The sequence below is a fragment of the Triplophysa dalaica genome, chromosome 15 (assembly GCF_015846415.1).
Source record: "Triplophysa dalaica isolate WHDGS20190420 chromosome 15, ASM1584641v1, whole genome shotgun sequence".
Lineage (NCBI taxonomy): Eukaryota > Metazoa > Chordata > Actinopteri > Cypriniformes > Nemacheilidae > Triplophysa > Triplophysa dalaica.
The window spans coordinates 18877011-18904941 of NC_079556.1; the positions used below are offsets into that span (position 1 = coordinate 18877011).

The 27931-nt window shown below is 35.9% G+C and overlaps 4 protein-coding genes and 1 long non-coding RNA gene across 10 annotated transcripts; 3 read left to right on the forward strand and 2 right to left on the reverse strand.

Moving 5' to 3' along the window:
• Window positions 1-1517: 1517 nt before the first annotated feature.
• Window positions 1518-10468, forward strand: atp6v1c2 (ATPase H+ transporting V1 subunit C2). The gene is made up of 13 exons (XM_056767937.1): window positions 1518-1646; window positions 2412-2479; window positions 3952-4037; window positions 4259-4324; window positions 5008-5102; window positions 5187-5278; window positions 5523-5621; window positions 5710-5778; window positions 6806-6898; window positions 6976-7063; window positions 7145-7242; window positions 9917-10043; window positions 10196-10468. The coding sequence occupies exons 1-13, from the start codon at window positions 1518-1520 to the stop codon at window positions 10289-10291; spliced, it is 1206 nt and encodes a 401-aa protein (XP_056623915.1). The 3' UTR covers window positions 10292-10468.
• Window positions 10469-10684: 216 nt separating this feature from the next.
• On the reverse strand, window positions 10685-12911 carry LOC130437099 (uncharacterized). Its single transcript, XR_008909135.1, has 3 exons — window positions 11633-12911; window positions 11271-11401; window positions 10685-11069 (listed from the first exon to the last, which is right to left on the reverse strand). It is a non-coding gene; the product is annotated as an uncharacterized LOC130437099 (long non-coding RNA).
• Window positions 12912-14148: 1237 nt separating this feature from the next.
• On the forward strand, window positions 14149-16495 carry LOC130437088 (C-C chemokine receptor type 6-like). The gene is made up of 2 exons (XM_056768232.1): window positions 14149-14404; window positions 14807-16495. Exon 2 carries the CDS (start codon window positions 14819-14821, stop codon window positions 15896-15898), a length of 1080 nt encoding a protein of 359 aa, XP_056624210.1. The 5' UTR covers window positions 14149-14404; window positions 14807-14818; the 3' UTR covers window positions 15899-16495.
• Window positions 16496-17405: 910 nt separating this feature from the next.
• Window positions 17406-20695, forward strand: LOC130436979 (C-C chemokine receptor type 6-like). Of its 2 annotated transcripts, none has more exons than XM_056768050.1 (2): window positions 17406-17445; window positions 18207-20695. In XM_056768050.1, exon 2 carries the CDS (start codon window positions 18219-18221, stop codon window positions 19284-19286), a length of 1068 nt encoding a protein of 355 aa, XP_056624028.1. In that variant the 5' UTR covers window positions 17406-17445; window positions 18207-18218; the 3' UTR covers window positions 19287-20695. The 2 variants fall into 2 exon arrangements, with proteins under 2 accessions (XP_056624028.1, XP_056624029.1); XM_056768051.1 differs by having other exon boundaries at window positions 17414-17445; window positions 18217-20695.
• Window positions 20696-21247: 552 nt separating this feature from the next.
• On the reverse strand, window positions 21248-26128 carry zgc:113142 (uncharacterized protein LOC503524 homolog). 5 transcript variants are annotated; one of them, XM_056768248.1, is made up of 7 exons: window positions 24790-24836; window positions 23785-23862; window positions 23491-23548; window positions 22412-22827; window positions 22176-22328; window positions 21949-22082; window positions 21248-21613 (listed from the first exon to the last, which is right to left on the reverse strand). In XM_056768248.1, the coding sequence occupies exons 4-7, from the start codon at window positions 22818-22820 to the stop codon at window positions 21251-21253; spliced, it is 1059 nt and encodes a 352-aa protein (XP_056624226.1). In that variant the 5' UTR covers window positions 22821-22827; window positions 23491-23548; window positions 23785-23862; window positions 24790-24836; the 3' UTR covers window positions 21248-21250. The 5 variants fall into 5 exon arrangements, with proteins under 5 accessions (XP_056624226.1, XP_056624223.1, XP_056624224.1 ...); XM_056768245.1 differs by having other exon boundaries at window positions 22412-22833; XM_056768246.1 differs by lacking the exons at window positions 23491-23548; window positions 23785-23862; window positions 24790-24836 and adding an exon at window positions 26004-26128 and having other exon boundaries at window positions 22412-22833.
• Window positions 26129-27931: the final 1803 nt, after the last annotated feature.

Below are 27931 nucleotides of genomic sequence, written 5' to 3' on the forward strand. Positions count from 1 at the left end.
GTTTTGCGTCCATATAATTGAAGTCAAAGGGGTCCAATGTTGTTTGGTGACTACCAACATTCTTCAAAGTATCTTTGTGCTAATGTGTGTGTGTGTGTACAGAAAAAAGAAAGTCATACAGGTTTTGGATGACATTAGGGTAAGTAAATAATGAAAGAATTTAATTTTTATTGAAAGTTGTTTAATAGCAATAAATGGGAAAGGTCAAATTGTAAGTGTCAGACCAATGTGTTGACCTAGTAATAATAAAATAATAATAAATAATAAATGATAAACAATAAACAATAAATAATAAATACTGATTATAAGTAATAATAAACAATAATAAATAATCAAAATAATGCAAAAATAAAATAAAACAAAAATATACATTTTAAACTTTTGAAACACAATTTAATTGGTTAATCTTTGAAAGATAATAAAAATGTTAAGAAAGGTTTATTTATTGTCAGGAAGATTTGAAATAATCCTATTCTGTATTCTATGATACATTGTATTTTATAACTGACCTGTTTTTTCCCCCCTATTTAACAAGATTGATTCTTACAATATGCACGCTACTGAGATACAGTATATACATGTGTTTTATCATATCTTTACGGCCTATATATACACACTCCTAGCAAGAATGACAGACAAGCTTGGGCCCTTTAAAACTGAAGATTTAAACAATATGACAGGAATGTAATGTGCATGGGATCACCGTATGCAATGTGAGAAGAGCATGTGGCTCTCAGTATTGTTACAACAGCACACAACACCTATTCACACACAAGATCACTTTACACAACAGTCTACAGTCTGTCTCACCTCACACACAGCACACGCCACATCTTCAACATACTGAAGAAACTCGCATCCATACTGATTCAGGGACTTCTCTCATATATTTTCCCAGGCTATAAATCTATGCTTTCAGGGATATGTTGTGTGTTCACATTTCATATACAGTTTTCTGTGAGTGATTATCATTTATACTGTAGCATAGTTAGTTGGTGGTCAAGCCTCTGCTCGTGTATAATCTAAAGAATGATTGATCGCAGGTAAGTAATAATTTATTTCAGTCACACAAATTGTTAATTATTTTACAAAAAAGTTTAATTTCCATTAATGTTTAAATTAACCATTTATTTATTAGACTAATTGTTGTCAGAACAGATCTTCACGAGACAAACAATATGAACTTCAATACGTTTGGTTAAAATATGGACACACCCAACGGTAGAGTTCGAAAAGCCAAATGCATAAAATTCTCTCACGATATTTCAATGTTCTCATGAATTGAGTGATGAGGTGATGAGCTTTTTACCTCATTCACTCTCATCATAAAACATTTGTGTTGTTAGAACATGAGAATTGTGTTTCCCCGTCTGAGAAACCTAATATTCCCAGAAACTGTAGTCAGCAAACGGATGATACAGTCAGGAGTCGCTCCATGTCCTTCCCTAGAGATTATATTTTCACCTTGTTTTAGGTGATAGGCTTCTGTCACAGGTGAGAAGAAGAGGTTGCTGGCCATGATGGAGTTCTGGTTGATCTCAGTCCCTCTGGATAAAGTCAGCTGTCAGTCTTTGGAGAAACTCAAACAGGTCACAGCAAAAAATGATCTGACCACAAGCACCAGAGTCCACATCCCAGAGCTGAAGGTAAGAGAACGTCTCAAGTCTCCTGTAGCCACACAGGACAATTAAGACTTCAGCCGCTTCGATGCAGATCGGTTTGAGGCATTGAATTTAATCAAAACAATAATATTCATAATAAACATAATCTTTTTTTCATTTCAGTTTTAATTTAGTCTTATTTATTTCAAGTTAATGATTTTAGTGTCTAATCTCAATTTAATGTTAAGGTGACATTATTGTCATTTAGCAAAGGGTTTTAAAATAATATTTAGGTCGTTTTTTTGTTTGATTTCAATTAACAGAAACATTTTAGTAGTTTAGTTGATAACAATAATCCTGCTTTGCACTTAAAAAAACATAATTACATTAATACATACATATGAAATTGAATACATTACTTTTGTAACCACCAGGGTGTGATGAAGGATAACATCTAACTGAAGTTTGTACACCATTGGCATAATGTTGCTCTATTAAGGGGATATGACACTAGATGTCCATTATAGGCTTACTGACTTTATTTTATTAAGAATGACTGAAGTGAGGTACAACTTGTTTGCTGTCAATAATGTCAATAATGCTGCATCCCTCCAAAAAACAAACAGTTCTTTCATGAGATCACACAAAACCATATTATGTTTGATTTCCCCCAAGGTTTTTGTTGATATGTGGATTTTTCGATGCGACAGTATGTCATCAAACTCACTCTTGATGAAATTGTCATTACTCTGTGTTACTTTCATCCCTAATAAATCACAAATTCAACTGGTTCATTTAATGATTGTGAAGGTTGGAACACTGGATGTGTTACTGGGGCTTTCTGATGATCTCTCCAGACTAGATTCATATGCAGAGGGGTAAGTCTTTAGCAATATCATCATACAATTTTTTCTATGAATAAAAAATACATACAGTTTATATATATATATATATATATATAAATGTTGTAAGTTGCCCATTCATGTATTAGACACGTAAAATTGCACAAATTTAAGTGTCGGAACAAAAGATGCATTCTATCCAAAAGCGAATGCGAACCCTGACTTGCCTGAAACACCTCGTGTAACCACACCCCCACGCATGTACGTCACTTTGTGGTATGATATGACTAAGACCGCCCAAATGTTAACGCAAGTAAGGTGGGCGGTTTAGTAAATCTCATTCTACCGTCGCCGGCGCAGCCTGATGTTCCGAATATGGTAAGAGGCATTACATTTCCGCGCAGTATTCGACCAATAACTACGCACTAGTGATCTGGCCAATCATAGCAAACCTAGCTTTTCAGAGCGATGAGTTTTGTAAAAATACAGCGTTTTAAACCTTAAATCGTGCATACTAAATAAATTGTGTATATTACATCTAAAGCAAACAATAATATTTGTTTTTGCCGAGTCAAATGACCCCTTTAATCGCATCCAAAATAAATGTTTGTTTACATAATATGTCTGTGACTGTGCATATTTACAAACATACACATACACATATAAATATTTAGGAATATTTACATGTTTATTTTTACCAATCATTTAAATTATAATAAAAATCTTTGTACTACATTTTTTTCACAGTACACAGAATTATATTGTGTAAACACAAACTTGTTTTCTGGATCGCGGTAAATTATTTGACAGCCCTAATACATATATACTGTATGTATACATATATATACTTATAGGTTGGAACGCACACACACACACACACACACACACAGACACACACATACGCCCAAACACACACACGCACGCACACACACATGAGGAATTGTTGCAAAATGCATATGTTTCCATGACTTATTGATCACATCCTTTTTTAAAGTGCACGACACTGTTCAGGTTACAATGGAGTTTTGTTAACAAATACTTCCGTTCAAGGGATTTCCCTTGATTTTGGAAGTTCTTCTTCTGTTGTATATGATGTAAGGCACGTCTGTTGGTTCGGCACATGTTACCGCTGTAATACATACAGTATCTGAGTCACTCAATCCACTCGAGTCCAGTTTCAGGTGCCGCCTGATAGCGATTCTTCCTTCCTCAGCTGCAAGGTTTATGTGTTGTGGAAACTGTCCTCTGCAGTCTAACATATCCATCCATATGACTTCCAGACAGGGTTACATTTGGTTGAAATTATGGTCTTGATTCAATAATTATAAAATCTTAGTTATAGAATAGTTGAATCTTCTGTTTCTACCATCCTAGTCCATTCAAAAAATATAATTAGATCAATTAAGAAAACATTGATGGATGTCCTTTTAAACCCTATATTTAACCCAACAAGTGTCCTCATTGGCATCAACAGCTAATTGTTTCTTCATGTGTCCTCTACACCACAGTGTCCTGCATCACACGTGGCAGGGTTTGACTGATGTGATGGAAGAGTTCAATGGAAAGCTGCTGGAGAGCATGTTGCCCAACTCAGGTGAGCGGACGTGCCGAACACTAAACTGACATCATCAGAAAGCAGAGAAGAGCTCATTAACTGAAGGGCACCTACTCACGACCCAGTCATGTTCTCATGTAGATCCTGTTACATATGACACACACATGACCTGCTGGAGAGACTTCATACCAGACTATTGCAGTTTTTTGTCTGTTAGATCTGTTATCAGATTGTGAGTAATGTTTTGTTAGTATCATCAGGACAGTGCAAATCTCAGCAGAAAGATCGACAGTCACCATTGAAATCATATTTTCAGGCAGGACAGGGTAAGTGAACTTTTTTAGATGCGAACGTAATTGTAAATGTATTATGTATATTAAATATTCATAAATGAAATATATAAACTGCTCATTTGAAAAATTCCCTATATGATAGGCTATGTTATACACCCTATATAATACATTTACCCTATACTAATATGTGTATTATGCATATATATAATACTATAATATACATATATCTATAGGAGCAGTGCTAATTACATATGTATATGCTACTCAAATGTAGCATAAATCACTATTGATTTTTGGACATACAGTATATGTCATATACTGTCATAGTGTAGGGGAATTAACCCTACTAATTGTATATTGATTACTTTTTTACTGTATGTGGAACACAAAAGAAAGGTGTTGGGCAGAATGTTTGAGAACTGCAGACTGGGTCACCATTCACATGCATTGCATATTTCGTCATGCAAGTGAATGGTGACCGAGTTTGGAGTACCTAACATTTTACTACACGTAGTGTCATACGGGTTTGGAACAACATGGGTTTGAATAAATGATGCCATATGCTTTATTTAATACCTTCTTCTTTATTTAAGGTTCTATCATTTAATTTCTGATATGTTTTTGTGTGTAACTCGAGTCGAGAAGTAATTGTTTTACATATTCTTTATACAGCATACTGTACATTTGCTGCATTCTGAGCTTCTGTTGTTTTTCAGTTGACTTGGCAACATACGTGACCAAGTTTCAGTGGGACAGAGCCAAATATCCCCCCATGCAGCCTCTAAAGACCCTCACGGACATCATCTCCAAAGTATATATCCATCTATATAAAGCAAAGATCATTCTTGTGTGTGTATTCTGAATGTTTCTCTCTCCGTATGTGTATCTGTGTCAGCAAGTTTCTCAGGTGGACACAGAGCTGAAGTCACGCAGAGCTGCTTACAATAATGTGAAGTCCAGTATACAAAGCATTGAGCGGAAAACAGAGTGAGTATATGTATTCAGCAGAAGTTGATGTTTGTTAGATTTGATAGGTGTTTTTAGAAAAAAATGTGCATTGCAAAGTCACTTATAATATACAATACTTAATATAAATATACATTATTGTAGAATTTGTTTTACTGAAGTTATTTAATGCTGGTAAATATATAGTACAACCGATTACTGTTTGATTAAATTTGTTTAACCATATAAAACATTATGATTTATTGTTACTTCTGTATGTATTCAGTGGCTCTTTACAGACCCGGATGTTGACTTACATCGTAAAAAAAGAGGACCTGGTTTTAAATTCAGAGTATCTTACAACACTGCTAGTTGTTGTGCCCAGGTCAGTGTGAAGTCCAAACACTGAGAGCATATCTTCTCTTGTTTATCATCAAGCCGCTTTTGAAGCCCATTTATTATATAACTCACAGGTCGGCGTATGCTCTGTGGGAGAGGAGCTATGAATCCATGTCAAAGTTTGTTGTCCCTCGCTCCAGCTGGTTGGTCACCTGCATATTTGTTTATTCAGAACCTGAACAATCTTGTGGTTGGTGGCTTATCCAACAGTATGATCAAGTTACTGCTGGAAAGCAAGAGTTGGTCTTTTCTAAGGCTGAGAGCTGGTTGATTTCCCACTGGCTTTAATTGACCCGCTTTAGCCACACCTGCGGTTACAGACAAAGAGCTCTTCCGTTACGAAAACAAACCGTGGTTTTACAATAAATAAAACATTAAGCATGGTTGCCAAAGTTAAACCATGGTTACAAAAAATAACCGTTGTTTTGCTTTATCATGATATTTCTAGTAAAATTGAAGTCATACAAAAAGTTTTTAATATGACAAAAAAACACGGTTTATACACTTTTACTGTAATAAAACAATGATAGAATTTCGTAAGGGCTGTTTTGCATGGAATAATAAAAACAAGTTTAAGATTAAGTTCAACAGTAGTGCTGTCAATCAATATTTTAATGAAATAAAGGACAATGATCTGTAGCTTTTTCATTATAAATAAACAAAAAGCATTAATAAAGCAAGTGCATAAATCATTGTACCTTATGCCGAAATTTGCAAAAGCAAGCATTTTTTTTAAAGTAATTTATAATTTAACGGATATTAATTGACGTCATAACCCACGTAAAAATAAGTACTTAGAGTAACCTGCAATTAAATGTTTTAATCATAGATGGCGATAGAGAGGCATAGCTTTCACTTCATTAAAATATATTTCATAAATGATATTGTTTGACAGACGTCAGCATTCAATCGACAAAAAGTGGTTTAGGTAAATATTAAAGTTTCAAGTAAATATATTGTTTGTGTTATTTGACAAAAAATTATAAAAGCAAAATAGCGCATAAGTGAATGTAAGGCTCTGACTGGATTACTCCACACCACAGCAATACAATAGAACTTGTCTGAAAGTAGAAAGTAGGAATCATTCACATTTCTAAATAAACATAGAAAATGAAATTATTTTTTGTTTTGTGTAATGAATGAATAAAGTAAAATATTTTTGCAACACAGGAGGCTGGCAGAAGTAGCTGACGCAGGCATTTTCACAGTGACCCTCTTTAAGAATTCGGTCACTGAATTTAAAGCCAACGCCAAAAAGCACAAGTAAGTGTAAGCTTGTGGACAATGTCTGTTTATTTACACTTAATAAAGAAATGGATTGTTCCTGTGTCGGCCAACAGATTTACGGTGAGAGAATACAACCCGGACGAGGCCGAGAAGCAAAAGCAGGAGATGAGCCGTCTCGCTGTGGACAAAAAGGAACTGTGTGTATGTAAAACTATAGATATAATGAAGGTAACTATAGTGTCTGTTTATAAGGAATAACAGAATACAAATTTGTATCACCAGAGAACATTTGTGTGCTGGCTGAAGGTGAACATCAACGAGATCTTTGTGGCCTGGATTCACATCAAGGTCCTCCGTACGTTTGTTGAATCTGTGCTGAGGTAACAGATTGAGGAATCATCTTTTTTTTCTTCCATTTTTGAGATGATTGACGAAATCTATGAAGAGTATGGAGGTGTAAAATGATGTAGTGGTAAAATAATCTGGATTTGGGTAAATTCGATGAGAAATGTTGACTTTTGATCGTGGACTCGACAAATCTTAGCTACACTGTAACGAATTGCTGTAAAAACTACAGCGTTATTTTACAGAAGCTGACTGTATTTTAAATAATACAGAATATTGCTGTAAAGTGCAATGCATTCTGGGGTCACGTGACGGATTAACTCAATGTACAGAATATTGCTGTAAATTTCAAATTTACAATGGCGGGATGATCTTCAACAGTCGAGATTGGGGTAGTGCTCAAAATGAATGATTCACACCTGTGGTAAGTAACTTATTACGTATTTTTTTTCCATATTTGGTAACTATCATACTGGTAACTTTATATAGAGGTATCTAAATTCGCGGTTCATATTGCTAACCCCGGATTCAACCTCTATCCGCGGGGACCGAATGAGTCTTGCGGGGTTTCAGCAGCGCCGTCGCGGTAAGATTTCAAACATTCTCCGTCGCTATAGCACCTGAGGACAGAAGTTGTTCATGTTATTTAGAGTTTTTGTTCACACCAGGAGTGAAGGCGGTATGTGACGAGCTACAGTTCATTGTATTAGTAAGTTGACGGTTGTTTTTTTAATGTTGAACATCGCGCCCGCCGTAGACTCGGTAAAAGTTACATGCTTCGACAGTTGTGATACCACACTCGCTCGTGATTATTTTGTGGTGTAATTCAAATTTGCAAATGCAGTCATCCGTTAAATCGAGCGCCCAAATTAAAATGAGTCACCATAGCTTGAGGTAAGTCGATGTTCACGGAGGATAGCCCGGTAAAGTGATTAATGTACGTAACCATCTAGATATACAGTTTATGTATCGGAGGCCAGCTGAGAGCTTGAGCAAAAGACGTTAGCGACACCCTCATTGTATAGCAGGCCTGTCTCCCAAATAGGACCGTTGGAGGGTGGGAGTGAGACCCGTTACAAAATACTAGTGTGACAATTTCTTGACCGTGACATCCCTAACGTTAGTTGGATTACATTTCTGTATAAGTACGGTTTTAAGTGTAAGTTACTCTGTGTAATTTGCTTAGAGTTTGTTTGTAGAGTCACTTATACTAAAATGTAGTTTAAATGTAAAATGCTTAAAGATAATTTAGTCACTATTAACTATAACTATTGTCACATGTGGTATTGTTTGTTTTAGGACACACTTTGCCATGCAGGCCACTGGATACTGACTACTGAAGGTTAGGTTGTGTGTGACGGTGCTCAGCACAGCTTCATGTCTGGCCTTACCACTCTGTTCATAGCATGTTACATATTCAGGCTTGAGTACCAGGATGGGGCAAGCGTGTATCTTTGAGTCCAATGAAAGGTATTAATTGAACAACTTCCTTACCTGCTTTTTATAGATATGTTAATGTTATATACCTGTTAAGACCTTTAAAACAATATTTCTCAACGAGAGATGCATTTTTTTTGGGCAAATTATTTAGAAGTCTCCCCTATTTAACACTAGCAAGCTGATGATTTAATTCATGTGTTTTAATATAATATATTTTGTACATTTAATATATAACATTTAGTTTTTCCTGACTCTTTGTAGATATTAATCCAGAGAGTGGAACAAGAAGAAGCGTCATCTAAAATGCCAGGATACAGAAGAAACAGGTTGCAGTGAACCCACATGTCGCCGCTCTTCTAAACACAATGATGAATATTCAGTGTAATCGATGAAAAGTAAGAAGCACACACACACACACAGACACACACACACACACACACACACACACACACGCACACACACACACACACAGATCTCATCATTGAATTACATCATTTATTATTCTCTGACTGTAAATGTTGTCCTCTGTTTTTCTCTGACTATAAATTGAATATCTAACATTATTCTCTTGTTTCGTTTCCATAGTTCCAGCTACTTGTTGTGCTCTGATGGATCAAGATGGTGACCGTTTTACAGACTCACTTGGGCCTTGTTTTGCAATGTTGTTTCATGATGGTAATGTTGGTTAACGTGTTGTTTAAACAGGAATGTTTAAAGAGCCATGTTGGATACTATGAAGTTGTTACTGAATAAAATTATTTCATGTACAACAACGTACACAATTTGTCTGTAATGTATTTTTGTATCAATTAAAAAAAATAAACACTGTATATCCAGTATGCAAAACATACTGGATATACAGTGATTATGTATTTCTTCTAAATAAAGTATATTAAAATCAAGCAATTTGCTGTAAAAAATACAGCATTATACTGTTGCTATTCAAAATTACAGTTTTTCCTGTATTCTGCAATTACAGTAAATGGCTGTAAATTAAATTACAGTACTGTGGCTGTACAATTTACAGTAACTGGCTGGCAACCCTGCTGCCAGTAGTTTACTGTAAATTTTACAGGATTTTTTTTACAGTGTAAGTTTGACACATTGTTAAGATCTCTTCTGAAACTCTAATGACTTTTTTCTCAGGAGAGACATCTGAAAAACACAGGAGACTTGAGCAAAAGTTTCCCTTTGCTGTCCATTTAATTTCGTTCATGTCTAGGAGAAACCAGAGATAAAAGAGATCTCATCTATGATTTTGTTTTGTAGGTATGGTCTGCCTGTCAGCTTCCAGTTTGTATTGTTACAGCCCAATAAAAAGAACGTAAAGCAGCTTAGAAAGCAAATGAACTGCTTATTCAAACATCTCGACCCGGCAGCGACTGGGAAAGCAGATGTAAGAACTATTTGTGTTCCTTCTTTTACCTAATGGTCTTTTTTTACACAACCATTCACTAGTAAGGTGAAAATTATAATGATAATTTCTACAATATTAAAATGAAAATAATCAACTCTATTTGTAAAAACGTTTGTTGTCTCTGTTTGTAGGTAGGGTTTGACATCCCTGATGTAAGCAGTGGTCAACAGGAATATTATTCCTACATCTGTTACCCCATTAAAATAAAAATGGTGAACCCAAGCTAGTGGAAATCTTGGACGTTATTTGGTCTTTATGTTTTGTAGATGTAAATAAACCCTGAAAAATAAAAACGTTTGTTTGTTATTATTGATAATTTATGAGGGATTCCACTGACTGTCCGATGTGTATCATGGTTATCACAAACAAACGTGTGAAACACTAAAATGAAGAACAAAACTGAGGTTCTCATAAAAAAATGCTGAATTGTTTAAACCCATAGTTTGGACAAATATAAAACATTTCCATTGGAAATTTGTATTCATACATATTACATACACTGTAAAAAAAATCCTGTAAAATTTACAGTAAACTACTGGCAGCAGGGTTGCCAGCCAGTTACTGTAAATTGTACAGCCACAGTACTGTAATTTAATTTACAGCCATTTACTGTAATTGCAGAATACAGGAAAACCTGTAATTTTGAATAGCAACAGTATAATGCTGTATTTTTTACAGCAAATTGCTTGATTTTAATTTACTTTATTTAGAAGAAATACATAAATCACTGTATATCCAGTATGTTTTGCATACTGGATATACAGTGTTTATTTTTTTTTAATTGATACAAAAATACATTACAGACAAATTGTGTACGTTGTTGTACATGAAATAATTTTATTCAGTAAGAACTTCATAGTATCCAACATGGCTCTTTAAACATTAATGTTTAAACAACACGTTAACCAACATTACCATCATGAAACAACATTGCAAAACAAGGCCCAAGTGAGTCTGTAAAACGGTCCACATCTTGATCCATCAGAGCACAACAAGTAGCTGGAACTATGGAAACGAAACAAGAGAATAATGTTAGATATTCAATTTATAGTCAGAGAAAAACAGAGGACAACATCTACAGTCAGAGAATAATAAAATGATGTAATTCAATGATGAGATCTGTGTGTGTGTGTGTGTGTGTGTGTATGTGTGTGTGCGTGTGTGTGCGTGTGTGTGTGTGTGTGTGTGTGTGTGTGTGCTTCTTACTTTTCATCGATTACACTGAATATTCATCATTGTGTTTAGAAGAGCGGCGACATGTGGGTTCACTGCAACCTGTTTCTTCTGTATCCTGGCATTTTAGATGACGCTGCTTGTTCCACTCTCTGGATTAATATCTACAAAGAGTCAGGAAAAACTAAATGTTATATATTAAATGTACAAAATATATTATATTAAAACACATGAATTAAATCATCAGCTTGCTAGTGTTAAATAGGGGAGACTTCTAAATAATTTGCCCAAAAAAATTGCATCTCTCGTTGAGAAATATTGTTTTAAAGGTCTTAACAGGTATATAACATTAACATATCTATAAAAAGCAGGTAAGGAAGTTGTTCAATTAATACCTTTCATTGGACTCCAAGTACATGCTGCCCCATCCTGGTACTCAAGCCTGAATATGTAACATGCTATGAACAGAGTGGGAAGGCCAGACATGAAGCTGTGCTGAGCACCGTCACACACAACCTAACCTTCAGTAGTCAGCATCCAGTGGCCTGCATGGCAAAGTGTGTCCTAAAACAAACAATTATACATGTGACAATAGTAATAGTTAATAGTGACTATACAATTATCTTTAAGCATTTTACATTTTAACTACATTTTAGTATAAGTGACTCTACAAACAAACTCTAAGCAAATTAAACAGAGTAACTTACACTTAAAACCGTACTTATATAGAAATGTAATCCAACTAACGTTAGGGATGTCACGGTCAAGAAATTGTCACACTAGTATTTTGTAACGGGTCTCACTCCCACCCTCCAACGGTCCTATTTGGGAGACAGGCCTGCTATACAATGAGGGTGTCGCTAACGTCTTTTGCTCAAGCTCTCATCTGGCCTCCGATACATAAACTGTATATCTAGATGGTTACGTACATTAATCACTTTACCGGGCTATCCTCCGTGAACATCGACTTACCTCAAGCTATGGTGACTCATTTTAATTTGGGCGCTCGATTTAACGGATGACTGCATTTGCAAATTTGAATTACACCACAAAATAATCACGAGCGAGTGTGGTATCCCAACTGTCGAAGCATGTAACTTTTACCGAGTCTACGGCGGGCGCGTTGTTCAACATTTAAAAAACAACCGTCAACTAACTAAAACAATGAACTGTAGCTCGTCACATACCGCCTTCGCTCCTGGTGTGAACAAAAACTCTAAATAACATGAACAACTTCTGTCCTCAGGTGCTATAGCGACGGAGAATGTTTGAAATCTTACCGCGACGGCGCTGCTGAAACCCCGCAAGACTCCTTCGGTCCCCGCGGATGGAGGTTGAATCCGGGGTTAGCAATATGAACCGCGAATTTAGATACCTCTATATAAAGTTACCAGTATGATAGTTACCAAATATGGAAAAAAAATACGTAATAAGTTACTTACCACAGGTGTGAATCATTCATTTTGCGCACTACCCCAATCTCGACTGTTGAAGATCATCCCGCCATTGTAGATTTGAAATTTACAGCAATATTCTGTACATTGAGTTAATCCGTCACGTGACCCCAGAATGCATTGCACTTTACAGCAATATTCTGTATTATTTAAAATACAGTCAGCTTCTGTAAAATAACGCTGTAGTTTTTACAGCAATTCGTTACAGTGTATTTGATCCAACCGTTGGTAATGTGAGCTATAACTTGTGTCTGACACGAGGATCACAACTGGTTAAAATACACAGGCAAACATCTTCACCCTGATTTTACATCAAATACTATTTGCACGTTTCTTGAATGTCACCACACATACAGGGAGAATAAAGTGTATTATTCACTTTGTTAAAATTACACTGGTTTCACATCATTTTAAAAAGAAAGGCAACATACTATGCAACATATAAAGTTATTCAAGTATAAATGATATTTTAGTGAGAACTGAATTCCTCTCTGTATGTTTTCATGTAGGACAGCTCATTTGCATATCAGAAGTAAATCTTTAACACGTTTAAAATGTCACACAGCGACACACACCCACACAAAAATGTGTTTGCAGCTCATCTGTTTGTTTTGACTTTGGTTTGCCCTATTTTATCCATAGATTGGTTTCTTTGGTTGCATTACACTATGAGGTCCCATTTGTTAGCATGGGTTAAAACATTTAAAATAAAAAATCTTTCTTCAGTGGAACACAAAGATATTTAGAGAAATGTGATTTGTGTCCATAATGGAAATCAATGGGGTACAAAAATTGCCTTAATTTAACCTACACATTTCTGGGTTATATAAACCCAGCATTTGACTTTTTCCCCATCCATGGGTTGAAACAAGCCAACGCAAATTTTTTAAGAGAGTACACATAAAGTTAAACAACAAGGACAAACCAGCACAGCACAAGGAACAAAATGATGAACTAATATAAGAAAAGTGGTCAGGACCCAAGATACTTAAGAACAAAACAAACACAGGCCACATCATGCTCAGATGTAATCCCAAAACACATACTGATAAAACATATAGACATATTATTGCGGGATATTTGGAGTTTCAAAAACACTATGAAAAATATTTCATTGTTTCACATAATTGTGATTTCATTAGGAGGCAGGACAGTCAGATTAGTTGTTTCCTATACACAGGATAAAACAATACAGAATATAAAAAAACAAAAGCACGTATAGGCTTCACTGTGCAAAGTGTCAATACACCAGCTGACAGTCACAATGACAATCAATCTGTTTGTTCCTCTTTTCAGCTCTAAATCCTCTTTGTTAAAGATTTAAGCCGAATAACTGTGGCGAAACACTTACAACAATAAAGTTTTGCTTTGATCTTAAAGACACAATGATTGATAGATCGATAACCATTTGAACATTGTTTCTGAGGGATCAAAACCTTCCTTGTGGGTGGTTAAAAGCTAACTGAAGTGTTTCCTCGCCGTAGGTGGAAGTTGTCAGACATCTCAACCTGATGCCTCATTAGATAACAGAAGCGTCTAAAAACAGAGACATTCAGTCAGCATTGTGTACTTGTGACATCACATCAAAAATGGGCCGGTCTACACAAAATCAAAAGAAGAACCCGAAGGGTGTTATACTCAACAGGGTGCTTTACAGATGAACTGGAACAAAGAAGAGTGAATGACGAGTTGACAAGAAGAACATCGAAAGAGGTATTTCAAATTTGTACATTTATTGTGTTGTGTCATTCACCCAACCAGTCATAAATTTGGACTTACTTACTTTAATTAAAATAAAAATACTTTTTTCTGCAAAATACCAACATCAAAGAATAATTGTGAGTCCACACTTTGGCTGAATGTGCAAATGTACACAAGTTACACTGTGCAGGATTTTTTGATTTTTGTAAACCGGTTAAAGTGCATTGGGACTAGAGTCACTTTGAACCAGGACACGGATGCCTTTGGTGCTCTAGGTGTCATTGTCACAGAAACACGCAAGATGCAGAAAATTGGAGTTCCCTCCCTTTAATGTGTCTTCTTTCTCTTAACAGAAAACCATTTTCCTACGAACGTCGATTACCTTTTTAACAATGTCATCCATTTTTCTTTCAGGAAAGAGCAGTTATGAATGACTCTTTTTTGAATGAGAACTCTTTTCTGAACATTTGTGACAAATGCGATGACGAGCCATGTGACCTGATAGGAAACCTTGAGAATGAGGTGGTCATCCAAACGTACATCTACTCAGTGATCTGTGTACTCGGCCTGATGGGAAACCTTTTGGTCCTCATCACATATGCCTTGTACAAGAAGGCAAAAACCATGACAGACATCTACCTGGTCAACGTGGCTCTGGCCGATCTTCTCTTCGTCGTCGCCCTACCGTTGATCATCTACAACGAAAGGTACAACTGGGATATGGGCACGTGGGCCTGCAAGCTGCTGAACGGAGCGTACAGTATCAACTTATACAGCAGCACGCTTCTGTTGGCATGCATCAGCAGCGATCGCTACATAGCCATTGTCCAAGCCAGACGCTCCGTTAAGATCCGACGGCGAGTTCAGGTCTACAGTCGTCTCATCTGCACAGTAATATGGCTGCTGGCTTTGGTGTTGTCTTTGCCCACGTTGATATATTACGAACAGGTAGACGACATGGACGTCAACGAATGCATGCTTGTGTATTATGGTTACAATAATGCTAAAGTGATGAAGATTCTGATTCCCAGCACACAGATGCTAATGGGGTTCTTGGTGCCCCTGATGGTCATGATGTTCTGTTATTCTTGCATCATGGTGACGCTTCTGAAAGCCAAGAACTTCTGGAAGCACAAGGCGGTGCGAGTTGTGCTCACCGTGGTCTTTGTGTTCATATTTTGCCATCTGCCGTACAATTTGGTACTTCTTGTCCACACCACTAAACTTTTCCAAATTAGGGATTGTAAAGGAGAGCGAGACACATTGATGATGTTGTCCATCAGCAAGAGCGTGGCCTACCTTCACTGCTGCCTGAATCCCATCCTCTACGCTTTCATCGGGGTTAAATTCAGAGGCCATTTTTGTCAGATCATGAAGGACTTAAGGTGTCTGGGACAAAGATACTTCTACTCCGGACGCTCCTCGCAGCGGACCTCTGACCTCTACATATCAGCTAAAACCGTTGTTGGGTCCAATAATGAAAACCCATCGTCATTTACAATGTAATAAACAGTTTTCAATAGATTTTCCCCTCAGGTTGTAATATTTTAAGGTTTGTTTGATCCTTGTCTTGTTTTTTGTCAATAAGAAAAGGAAAAGAGCTTTCCATACAGCTTAGATTAGTATAGCTTATATTGTATATAGCTGAATATTAGTTTATATATACTGTTTTATATAAATATATATATATATATACACACATATTTTTTGCAGTGTTTGTCCACAGTATTTGTTGTTGATCCTTTTTAATCAGATACTTTAACTCGTGCATGACCTTCAAAGCAAATGCTTATCGACACGATCAAGTTACTATTGTCTAGAAATCCCAACTATTAAAATATGTTTTGCTAACATTTCTATTTATGAAAACATCTTTCAATCTTCCAGAAACAATGTAAGAATTACATTTTTGTAATATATTCAGAACGTTAAGCAAGACATGTTACGTAAGAGACATGTTACTCTGTCGCTGCAAAAGGTTTTTTGTAATAACTTTGTGAGAACGATAGCCATAGTTCTGAAAATATTCCCTGTTAGCTGAGAATGTGTGAAGGTTAGAACGCCTTTAACTTGTACTTTGCTTTTTTTTGTTTAACCACAGTATTCAATGCAAAATAAATAAAGTGTTTTGTCATTGCTATGGGTTTTTCAAATGCCACTTGACAGTAAAACGTTGAACCAAGTTTCAGCCAAAAGGCATGTCAATAGGTTAACCATGCATTGTATACATTGAATACTCGATTCTTAAAGAGATACTCCACCCAAGAATGAAAGTTGTGTCATGATTTATTTACCCTCAAGTTGTTCCAAACCTGTATACTTTTCTTTGTTCTGTTGAAGACAAAGAAAGATGTTTGGAAAAATTTTAGAAACTGAGATTTCTGGTGTAGTCCAAAAATGGTGCTTAAAGGTCCCCCCGGACCTTTTGTTTTCCTAAATTCTTCAAAATATCTTGGTTTGTGTGTAACAGAATAAAAAAATAAATAATTTCACCAGAAATCTCAGTTTCGTCATTTTCAAATATCTGTTTTTGTTTACAACCAAACAAAGAAATGTATACAGGTTTGGGTTCATGCAGAATTTTTATATTTGGGGGGACTATCCCTTTAACTTGCTTTAATCTTGGAAAATGACACAGCTAGCTGTGGATTTTCCCCTACATGTTGTACTTTTTACTTTCATCTGATTGTACTTATTGATTGGAAAGGAGGACGTCTCTTTGCACACTGTTTCCCTTGCTTACAGTATACCCAGTGACACACTTCTACTTCCTTCTAATATGCACATGTCCAGATAAAAGTAAAAACACGATTATCTACAGTAAATACACCAAAAATAGAGCAAAGAGAAGTTATGAAAATATTTAAAAGCCACAATTTATAAAAGAGGAATACATTACAGATGAGAAATTCTGCTTGTCAAAGCAGCCATTTAACTCTCACTCGACTTCTGTATATTTACATATTTAAATGAAGCCCACAACATTTCCTTGTACTAGAACTGCAAACAACAACGTTGAACGAAACAACATCAGACCCCCATTCCACTATACTGTAAGTCTTGTTTATACACTATAATGTTTAGTTTCTTCAAAGGTAGCTGACAAATAATATGGAAAATTTCACGAACATCCATATTTGAAGTTGAAATTCTTTATTAATTTAATAAAGTTAGCATTTATTCACGGTTGTTGTTTAACTGGTTACAAGTGTTTTGCCGTCACTTCTCCATAATAAAAGAGAAGTTCAGGCAAAATTGAAAATAATTTCAAAAAGTGTTTGATAACCTGTACAAGACTCTTTGGTGAAAATCAAAAGAAGATATGTTGAGAAATGTCTTAGTGGTTTTGGGTTTACTCTATGTAAGTTAATGGGGTTCAATGATGTTTGGTTACCAACATTCTTAAAAATATCTCCTTTAGTGTTCCGAAAAATAAGACAGTCAAACAGATTATAAATGACTGTGACTAATAAATCACGAAAAACAAGTTTTATATATATAATGGATTAAAAGGATAAAAGTTGCCTGTTGGTTGAGATAATGGGCACAGTCTGCAGAGCTGTAAAAACAAATAGTTGGAACATCATCAAGTCATCAAGACCAGGCGCCTTTCGTCTTTTACCGAGATGCTTGTGGTGTCCTTATCACATCTGTTATCTACACAGAAACACGCACAATGCAAACATGTTGGTTTGCATTGCTTCCCTCTCGCATTATGCACTGAGGCTGTGTTCTTTGCATAAACAGAGAAACCGTTGGAGGTATCCGTAATAGTTTTCATCGGTGTATTCATTCACATTCCTGCTTCCTTCAGGAAAGAACAGTAATGAGTAACTCCACGCATAACTACTCTGTAGAGGATGATGACTATGAAGAGCCATGTGAACTGAGAGGGAGCTTTGAGAATGAGGTGGTCATCCAAACGTACATCTACTCTGTGATCTGTGTACTCGGCCTCATGGGAAACCTTTTGGTCCTCATCACATATGCCTTGTACAAGAAGGCAAAAACCATGACAGACATCTACCTGGTCAACGTGGCTCTGGCCGATCTTCTCTTTGTCGTCGCCCTACCGTTGATCATCTACAACGAAAGGTACAACTGGGATATGGGCACGTGGGCCTGCAAGCTGCTGAACGGAGCGTACAGTATCAACTTATACAGCAGCACGCTTCTGTTGGCATGCATCAGCAGCGATCGCTACATAGCCATTGTCCAAGCCAGACGCTCCGTTAAGATCCGACGGCGAGTTCAGGTCTACAGTCGTCTCATCTGCACAGTAATATGGCTGCTGGCTTTGGTGTTGTCTTTGCCCACGTTGATATATTACGAACAGGTAGAAGACATGGACGTCAACGAATGCATGCTTGTGTATCATAGTAACAATAATGCGAAAGTGATGAAGATTCTGATTCCCAGCACACAGATGCTAATGGGGTTCTTGGTGCCCCTGATGGTCATGATGTTCTGTTATTCTTGCATCATGGTGACGCTTCTGAAAGCAAGGAACTTCCAGAAGCACAAGGCGGTGCGAGTTGTGCTCACCGTGGTCTTTGTGTTCATATTTTGCCATCTTCCGTACAATGTGGTGCTTCTTCTCCACACCACTAAACTTTTCCAAATTAGGGATTGTAAAGGAGAGCGAGACACATTGATGATGTTGTCCATCAGCAAGAGCGTGGCCTACCTTCACTGCTGCCTGAATCCCATCCTCTACGCTTTCATCGGGGTTAAATTCAGAGGCCATTTTTATCAGATCCTGAAGAACGTAAGTTGTCTGGGACACAGGTACATCTACTCCAGGCGCAACTCACAGCAGACCTCAGACCTCTACATATCAGCTAAAAGCGTTGTTGGGTCCAGTTATGAAAACCCATCGTCATTTACAATGTGATTTACGCATATGAGTATAGTTTTCCACAAAATTGCTCTTATTTGAGGTTTGTTGGCTAATTTTTGTGTACGGCTGACATAAAAAGAGGGCTCTGGTAATGTTCCTTAATAACATTTTTTTTTTAAATTGCATATTTCCACCGCTTTCTTGTAAAATGTACGATTTTTTTTTTTAAATCCAACTTCCAAAATATTCTCCCTACAAAGAGAAATAAGTAATTTGAACATAGAATTTTTAGTTGAAGGAGACAAATGATTCTTTTGCATATACTTAACAAAATATCCTTAGAGTCTCATGTTTTTGGCCAAAATGCATCAGAAAGTTTGCCCAGCTTACAAAACAGTGTATTTCAACAAACAATATTGCAAGAATTGAAAGTTCCCAAGATGCACTGCAGCATGTTCAATTTTGTGTTTCTTATTTGTTTTTCTTTTAAAGATAAGTGTTTTATTTCTTGCTGGCTTAATTTATGCTTTAATCTCGTTGTTACTGTTAGTTATCTGTTATGTTTTGAGGTTTTTTTTAAATAAATGATGGATTTGATTGTTGCCATGGTTGAGGGTTGTGTGTTCAATGTTGAGGTGTAAGTGCATGACACAACGCCAAAGATGAAATAGATGCACTCAACGTGTGATTGATTAGCCTTCGATTGTAGTGAAAGACAAATATATTTGTTTATTTTTAAATAACCAATTTATATTCTCTAATTATGTTCAGCCAACAAAAAATATTTTGTTCTGTTGTTCATTAGATAAACTTAACTATGTTGTGACAACTTATGACTTAAGTTGGAAGGACTTCAGTGTCTGTTTGTAGAGTTAACTCAAAAACGTGCTTGTGATAGGTTGCCTTGTTTTAAGTTGACTCCTCTCTTTATAAACAGTACATTTTTTCTTGTAAACTTGCAGTCTTTTTCCGTTACTTTATGGTTTTTTACCATATTTTACAAAAACAGTAAAATTCCACAAACTTCATTTTTTACATTATACATGGAAAAACACATCTGTTAAATAATTTTTTTACAGTGCATGCGTCAATTTCGAAGCATCTTATCAGCATTATCATAGTTCAGGAGCATTATTAATATTACTTTGTCTGTCTATTCAATATTTGTATATATGTTTTTATGTATAATATCTATGTAATTTTTTGAATATTTTCTTTGAATAATCATCTTATGTTTTACAACATTTACCGACGACGTATAATTTAGATAGAATGCTCTTTTACATTAGTTGAAGAATGTTTTAATGACTTTTAGAGAACCAAATTTCTAGGAATGCTTCCTTTGAGCTGGGAATGTTGTAAAAATGAATTTAGCTTATATATGATAATATTTATTTTTACAACAATTAGATAAGAAATGTAACAATAAAGATAAATTAAATGTCCTTGCTATGTTTCTGTCAATGTTATTTATCTGCGTAATGATTTTGTCACATCACATTAAATAAAGGTTTTGTGAGATAAGATGGTATGAGATTAATTTGTTATGTAGTAGATTTTCAAATTTTTGATATGAAACTGATCCGAAATGTCAGATGGGGACTTTTAGCCTCGTGGTTAGAAAGGAGGGCCTCTCTTTGCAAAACTTGTCTTAGTAAGTACACACTTCTGCTTTGTCTTAATGTGCATATGGCCAGATAAAAGTAAATGATAATTATCTACAGTAAATATGCTTAATTTACTCATTTGCAGGATACATTACAGAGGGAAAATCCTGCTGACCTCTCTCTTTGGTACTGTCGATTTACCTATTTAAATGAAGACTGGAATACATAACATACAAGACAAATATTTAACAAAGCAACATCAATTCCCCATTCCCATGTACACTATAAAAAAGTATTAAAAAACAAAACAAAAAATAATATTTATATGGACTTATTAACGCCGACACCCACCTTAACAAACAAAACTCAAAAAATAATTGGACTTATTTTTACAACATTTGTCTTTATTATTCATGAATACAACATAACTTCACGTTTGTGATACATGGAGCTCAGATTAAACACAGCATCTGTGACGTATGTGGGCAGATAAGGGAAGAAGTAGAAAAAACACCAATCCATTGATGACACAAGCAGGTATCGCGTTCGAGGTATGGCAGAGGTGATAGCGTGTAACATGGCATCGATGACCATGGTGGAATCCTTAAATCCTAAAACGCACGTCGACTGGAAATAGTCGCAGGCCTTTTCAATGTATTTCTGGCTGAAGGTAAGTTTACGTGCACCATCAAACTCGTTCCAAATGTCCTGCGAGGTTTTCTTGCTTAGAATGTTTGTGGCAGCACCAAAATTTCCAGGTTGAATAATACTGACCTAAAAAGAAGGACATTCAGTATATTAGCACCTCTCAAAGCATCATGAATGTGCTACAACCATTAAAGTAATAGTTCACCCTAATATGAAAATTCTCTCATAATTTAAACATGCCATCGTTGATGTAAGTGATGAAGTAACAATGTATGATGGATGTTAGCAATGTATGAGATAATTGCATTTTAATATCAAATTATTAATTTGTGTACAACCGAACAAATGAAGTCATATGGTTCCAGGATGGCATGAGGGTGAGTAAATGAGAGAATGTTCATTCTTAGGTGAAGTATTCTTTAATTACCTCCTCTATTTTAAAAGAAGGTACTAGTTATTACCTTAACTCCAAAGCTGGCCATCTCTACTCTTAAACAGTCGGCAAATGCCTCCAGTCCTCGCTTGGACACACTGTATGCTCCCATATTCAGACAATTGAAAAATGAAAAGATACTTGACACGAACAACATACGGCCTGAAAATGAAATACAGTGTTGAATTATCAATTAAGTCACTATATAATTCTCAAACAATGATTTTAGCATGTGACGACATGTTATGGAAATACCTTTGGTTGCCCTGACCATTGACAAGAACGCAATGGTGACTCTGATGGGACCCACTAAGTTAACATCAACCATCCTCTGAAAGTCTTGGGCTGTGCTCCATTCGATTTCTCCCCAGTCACTGACTCCTGCGTTGTTTACAACGGCATAAAGACCTGAAGAAACAGACAATTACAACAATACAAAGATCAATTTCTTTTCAAAACACAACAGCGCTCCAAAAAACAACGGCAGTTACCTTTCTCTGGCAAATTTGACTTGACAAAGTCCCTAGCCAACTTTACATGTTCCTCTTTGGTCACATCCAGCTGTAGTATCTTCATACGTTCTGAACCTTCATCAACCAGACGCTGGGCTCCGGGACCCTCAGGGCATAAACATCCAGCAAACACAGTGAAACCCATGCCGTCCAGTTTCTTGGCAAGATGATGCCCGAATCCACTGTCACAGCCCGTGACCAGCACCCCATAGCCAAATCCATCCGACAAACCATTTTGTGTATGTGTCACCATGCCAACCAAGAGCAGAATGCTGACGGCGACAGCTAAATATGTGAGGACATGATCACCAAGACATTTGTGGGACATGAGCAGGAGGATTAAGCTGAAGAATAAGGGTTTCATTGTATGATGAGATGCGTGCAGCATCTGTCAGCTGTAACTGAAGAACAAAGAACATTTCTTAGATGAACTGAGATCGGATTCATTACACAGTGTAAAAACAAATTCCGCATTACATTTTATAGTTCTTGTACAATTCTGTGGTGCTAATTATTGTGCTAATATTTATTTTATGTGGTATTATAGTTTGGTGTATATTTAGCTAAAGTAAACTTTGAGCTTATCTCATTAATTGACCAACAAAAACAGATATTTTCACATATTTACATAACACAAATAAGTTATTGATAGAAAATTCTAGAAACTTCTGTAGCACAGGGAAGGTGGGAAGAAGCGATGATGGGTGAGTCGTGACTACTTCTGAAACTTGGTTCGTGAGGACAGTATTAGGATTTCTGTTTATCCACTTAAAAATGCGCAACACTTAACAACATAGTTTTGTGTCAGAAAAGTGCAACGCACTGACATTTGTGCAAGCGGAAGATATGAAACCAAAGGATATCATGAAAGGTAAGCATTTAAACTTAACTATTTCAGTGTTTTGTAAGCGTGCCCCTGGAGCTACTGCCACTTATGGATATAAGTGACAAGATTAAGAGTTTGATTTTAACCATTTATTTCAATTTGATTTCCTGTGAGTCTTTGACATGGCCTAAATCAGTCAAAATCAAACTAAATTAAAATCTAAAGATCATACCTTCACAGCATATTCTTTACATTATGTTGGTAGCCCTGCTGAACAAAATAATAGAACCCTGCCCAAAACACAATAGATGCAGATGAGACTCAATAAAGCACCCATTAATGCACAAGATATTTTATCAGACAGATTTGTGGTTCATAATGGTAATCGGAGTATACTATAAAAATATAATAATAACAATAATATATAATAATATAAAATATATAATTTTTTACAAGTCTATAAAAATAGACTTCACCTCTCCTGTTATGTTAAACTGTTGTTTTGAGCTCAGTGTTATGTCAGTACCTTGTCATTTCTGCATTTCTGAGTAATAATACTGAAATGTGTAAAAATATATTTTTTTGTTTTTTTCTCCTAAAATTGCTGAGGAGAAATAAAAAACAAATGAGAATGTTATTGTTCAAATACATGAAGATGTAGATTGTAGAGGTAACATGATACATATATTTGATGAGATTGTTTGGGTTTATATTGAAATGATATTTTAATTTTTTAATAATAGTGTTTTTTGATTGCAGACTTATCTAATCTCAGTTTGTGACAGTGTTCAGATCTCGTCTGAAGCTCATATGGAGAAATTTATTTTTCCCATTAAAATCTGAAAACAGATCAAAATGGGGAATTCTTACATTAGAAATAGTTTATAAGGGACAGATACATCCACACGCGCACAGTTTCAGTGATGAGTAAGATGCATAATTAGGTCAAACGCAGATTGATTCTCTGATTAAAGCCGCAATGGAGTCATTTACTGTAAACTACAAGTAGTGATTGCAGATAACCAACAGAAAGCGTGTGTTTGAGGTTTATAATGGACGCATTTCACAGTTTTATCACGAGATAAATATAGACTTTTGTCACGGAGGAATTGCACACGCTTTTCATCTGCGTCTCAGATGTTTCTCCTGAGAAAAAGTGCCAGAATCTCACAAATATCTTTCAGAAGAGATGTCAACAATGTGTCAAACTGAGCTCAGATTTATCAAGTCTAACATCAAACGTCAATATTATTGAAGAGCTCAATATGAGCCAATCACATTTACAGAAACTCTAGACTATTTAACTTGTGCATTCCGTACTTTTCATGTATTAGACAAATTTAGCAAACGAAATCATTATTAACTCTAAGACGTTACTTCCGGGTTGAAGTGGGAATTATCAAATATCCGAGAGCACATGAAGGCAGCATTAATCTCCAGAGCTATGAAAGAGTAACACCGAGCAAAAACATTGACTGAAATGATGAACAACTTCACACATCATTTTTTAAACTGCTTTCATTCAACTCACCCCTTCTTGAAGCTTCTCTACAAACATGAGCACGAAATTATTCAGTGTGGGTCTCTTTTTGGGCTAATAATGGGCGTGTTCGAACTAATGTTGCTCTGCGCATACCGACCCGCAAATGAGATCGAGTATCGCGAGAGAGGAGATGTTGTCCGGTCACTCTCGCGATTTTTGATGTCAAATGGCGATCTGTCTGCGCAGCCCGTCGAACACGTCAGTGACGACAAATTTCAGTTGAGAACCTTTTCTCATATCCGTGTAAAATTTGCTCTGCTTATAAACTTTTCAACCTATTTAGGTTTTAACCTATAATTTTTTTTATTAATTGTGTAACTCCCTCTCCTGTTTTTGTTTTATTATTATTATTTTTTTTGTCTCGTCTTGTCTGTTTCGAGCCATGGTAATGTTTTATTTTCTTTCTTTTCATTCATCTAAGTGTTTCTTAATGTTAAGTTTCTGTTGTAACCTTGTTTTGTTATATCAAAATGTTCAATAAAGCTTTGAAAAAAAAAAAAACTTTTGTTTCTCATCTCCTTTAAGGTATAGGTGCAGAATCTTAACCACTATTGGTCACTGAAGAGACTGCATTGTGTTCAAGATTTAAAAGTCCGGTCGATTCTGATTCTTTCTTACATGTTTGCTATAAATAAATCTGAATTAATTACAAATCAGGTAAATCAGGCTAATTTGTCTGCAGTAGGTGCTATTACAGTTGATAAAAGTTCAAATAAAGATACACTTAAGACTTGATAAGAAGTTTTCTGTTCATATTACAAGACCAAAGATAGGCTACTGACAGGCTATTTTATTGCATACACAAACGTGGAAATTATTTATCAATGATTTATATATTATAGAAAATAAATGCTCTCAGGCCTTTGACTCTGTTTCAGGTCGACAATAACACCACCTACAATATGGCCCAGTTTTACAAACTAGTCCCAAAATGAATGTGTGACCTGTATTAACTGAATATAACTTGCCCAGAAATATCTTAAAATATATCAGTGGCATGTTTTGTCTCGAGATGCAAGCCAGTACTGTATACTTGTAAGGCATTTTTATAAAAACGACATAAATATCTTAATTCAACTAAGGCATAGTCCTGGCTTAAGCTAAACCGTGTCTGTGAAGCCGGGCCTTTAACTTACACAAATGTATTAATAATAAAAAAACATAAAACTTTACTTGACATAATGGCTCCATCCCCCACTTACCTTTTGATCTTCAAATAAAGCTGGATATGCAAGCATTTGAAAGAAAAATTAATAAATGAACATCGGATCTTTCTTTTCCTAGAGAAGTTTCCTCGATCTCACTAGTGACTTTTTCCACAGGTCTGATAGCTGAGGTTCCTTTATCTATTCAACCTAACTTATTAAGCCATATAGGTCTGGCATGACTTTAAGGCACTCGTGATCACAGTGAGAATTAACCGCGATGAATGCATGAATTCGAGGAAAGAGAATAAAGAAAGGAATTCTAAAGCATCTGATAGAATCACTGGTAATCGATTAACCGGCATAATAGCTGCATGGCCAGAGAGAGTGAAATGCATTCATAAGGTAAGCGCAGAGACAGATCACTGACGCATACAGTGACCACTCAATGATAGCAATACTTGATGTTTATTCTGTAATCATAAATAACACAATTATATAACCAAGAAGAAAGTACAATTGTGTGATGATAAACAAGCACTGATAGCACAGTGTAAGCTATTTTTGTTTTGCCCAACCTTTTTTTATAGTTCTTTTTCAATTCTGTGGTATTTTTATTTTCATGTAACATCAATGTTTTAGTGTATATTTATCTCAAGTAAATTTTGAGTTTATACCTTTAATAACAATATATTGGTATATTGCAATTAAATAAAAACTGTACAAATATTAAAAATATTTTGCATTTGTCACTGTCATAAAATTCTATACATTTCTGTAGCACAGGGGATGAAGCGATGACGGGTGACTACGTCTGGAACATGGTTTGTGAGGACAATATTTTAGTCATAAAAAACAAAACAATGAAATGTACACTTCTGAAGTTTTGGACGACTAACTTTTTGTAACTGTTATGTTAAACTGTTGTTTTGAACTCCAGTTGTCCAGTAACTTGTAATTTCTGTGTGTGAGTAATAATAAGGAAAACAATTGTAACAATGTGAGTTGCTGTCATTGGGTCAATAGGTCGAGCACAATGTGTAAAACCTGTTTTTTAGGTCTGTGTTATAAAACATAAATTTAAGGCGCATCTCATAATAACAGATCAAACTAACGAAGCAAACAAAAGTCACAAGAATGAATGGTGCATTATGACTCACTGGGTCACATGATCTACGAAACTTTCCAGAAAACTTTCTAAGAATGCCAGAGGAAGTAAGTGGCAACAGCAAAAATAATTGATTTAATGTTAAATCAGTGTTGAACCGGTTATTTTCAACATTGATTCAACATTAAATCCATTATATTCGCTATCTGGGAAAGTACAAAATAACTTTGAGAAACAATTTTCTATAGTTCTCAGACACTTTGTTTATGCAAAGTGGTATAGTAAAATCTAAACAACAACATTAGGAAGGATGTTAAAACGTAATGTTGGGTAAGTGTCATTTAAACACACACGGACCAAAATTATAAACGCAACACTTTTGTTTTTGCCACCATTTGCATGAGCTGAACTTAAAGATCTACGACTTTTTCTATTTACACAAAAGGCCCATTTCTCTCAAATATTGTTCACAAATCTGTCTAAATCTGTGTTAGTGAGCGCTTCTCCTGTGCCGAGACAATCCATCCACCTCAAAGGTTTGGCATATCAAGATGCTGATGAGACAACATGATTATTGCACAGGTCCGCCTAAGGCTGGCTACAATAAAAGGCCACTTGCCACTAAGCAATTGGCATGCTGACTGCAGGAATGTCCATCAGAGCTGTTGGCCGTGAATAAAATGTTCATTTCTCTACCATAAGTAGTCTCCAAAGGCGTTTCGGAGATTTTGACAGAACATCCAACCGGCCTCACGACTGCAGACCACGTGTAACCACACCAGCCCAGTACCTCCACATCCTTCATCTTCACCTCCAAGATCGTCTGAGACCAGCCACCCATACAGTTGCTGCAACAATCGGTTTGCATAACTAAAGA

Bases quoted from the DNA above. Each gene is read 5' to 3' on its own strand.
- zgc:113142 (XM_056768246.1), bottom strand. From the start codon at position 22,820: ATGCTGCACGCATCTCATCATACAATGAAACCCTTATTCTTCAGCTTA. The intron at 22,329-22,411 runs GTAACTGCCGTT...CTGTTTCTTCAG, and splicing joins GTCAAATTTGCCAGAGAAAG to GTCTTTATGCCGTTGTAAAC. The intron at 21,614-21,948 runs GTAATAACTAGT...CCTTCTTTTTAG, and splicing joins TGGCCAGCTTTGGAGTTAAG to GTCAGTATTATTCAACCTGG.
- LOC130436979 (XM_056768050.1), top strand. From the start codon at position 18,219: ATGAGTAACTCCACGCATAACTACTCTGTAGAGGATGATGACTATGAA.
- atp6v1c2 (XM_056767937.1), top strand. From the start codon at position 1,518: ATGATGGAGTTCTGGTTGATCTCAGTCCCTCTGGATAAAGTCAGCTGT. The intron at 5,779-6,805 runs GTTGGTCACCTG...TTTGCAACACAG, and splicing joins GTTGTCCCTCGCTCCAGCTG to GAGGCTGGCAGAAGTAGCTG. The intron at 7,243-9,916 runs GTAACAGATTGA...TTTGTTTTGTAG, and splicing joins TTTGTTGAATCTGTGCTGAG to GTATGGTCTGCCTGTCAGCT.
- LOC130437088 (XM_056768232.1), top strand. From the start codon at position 14,819: ATGAATGACTCTTTTTTGAATGAGAACTCTTTTCTGAACATTTGTGAC.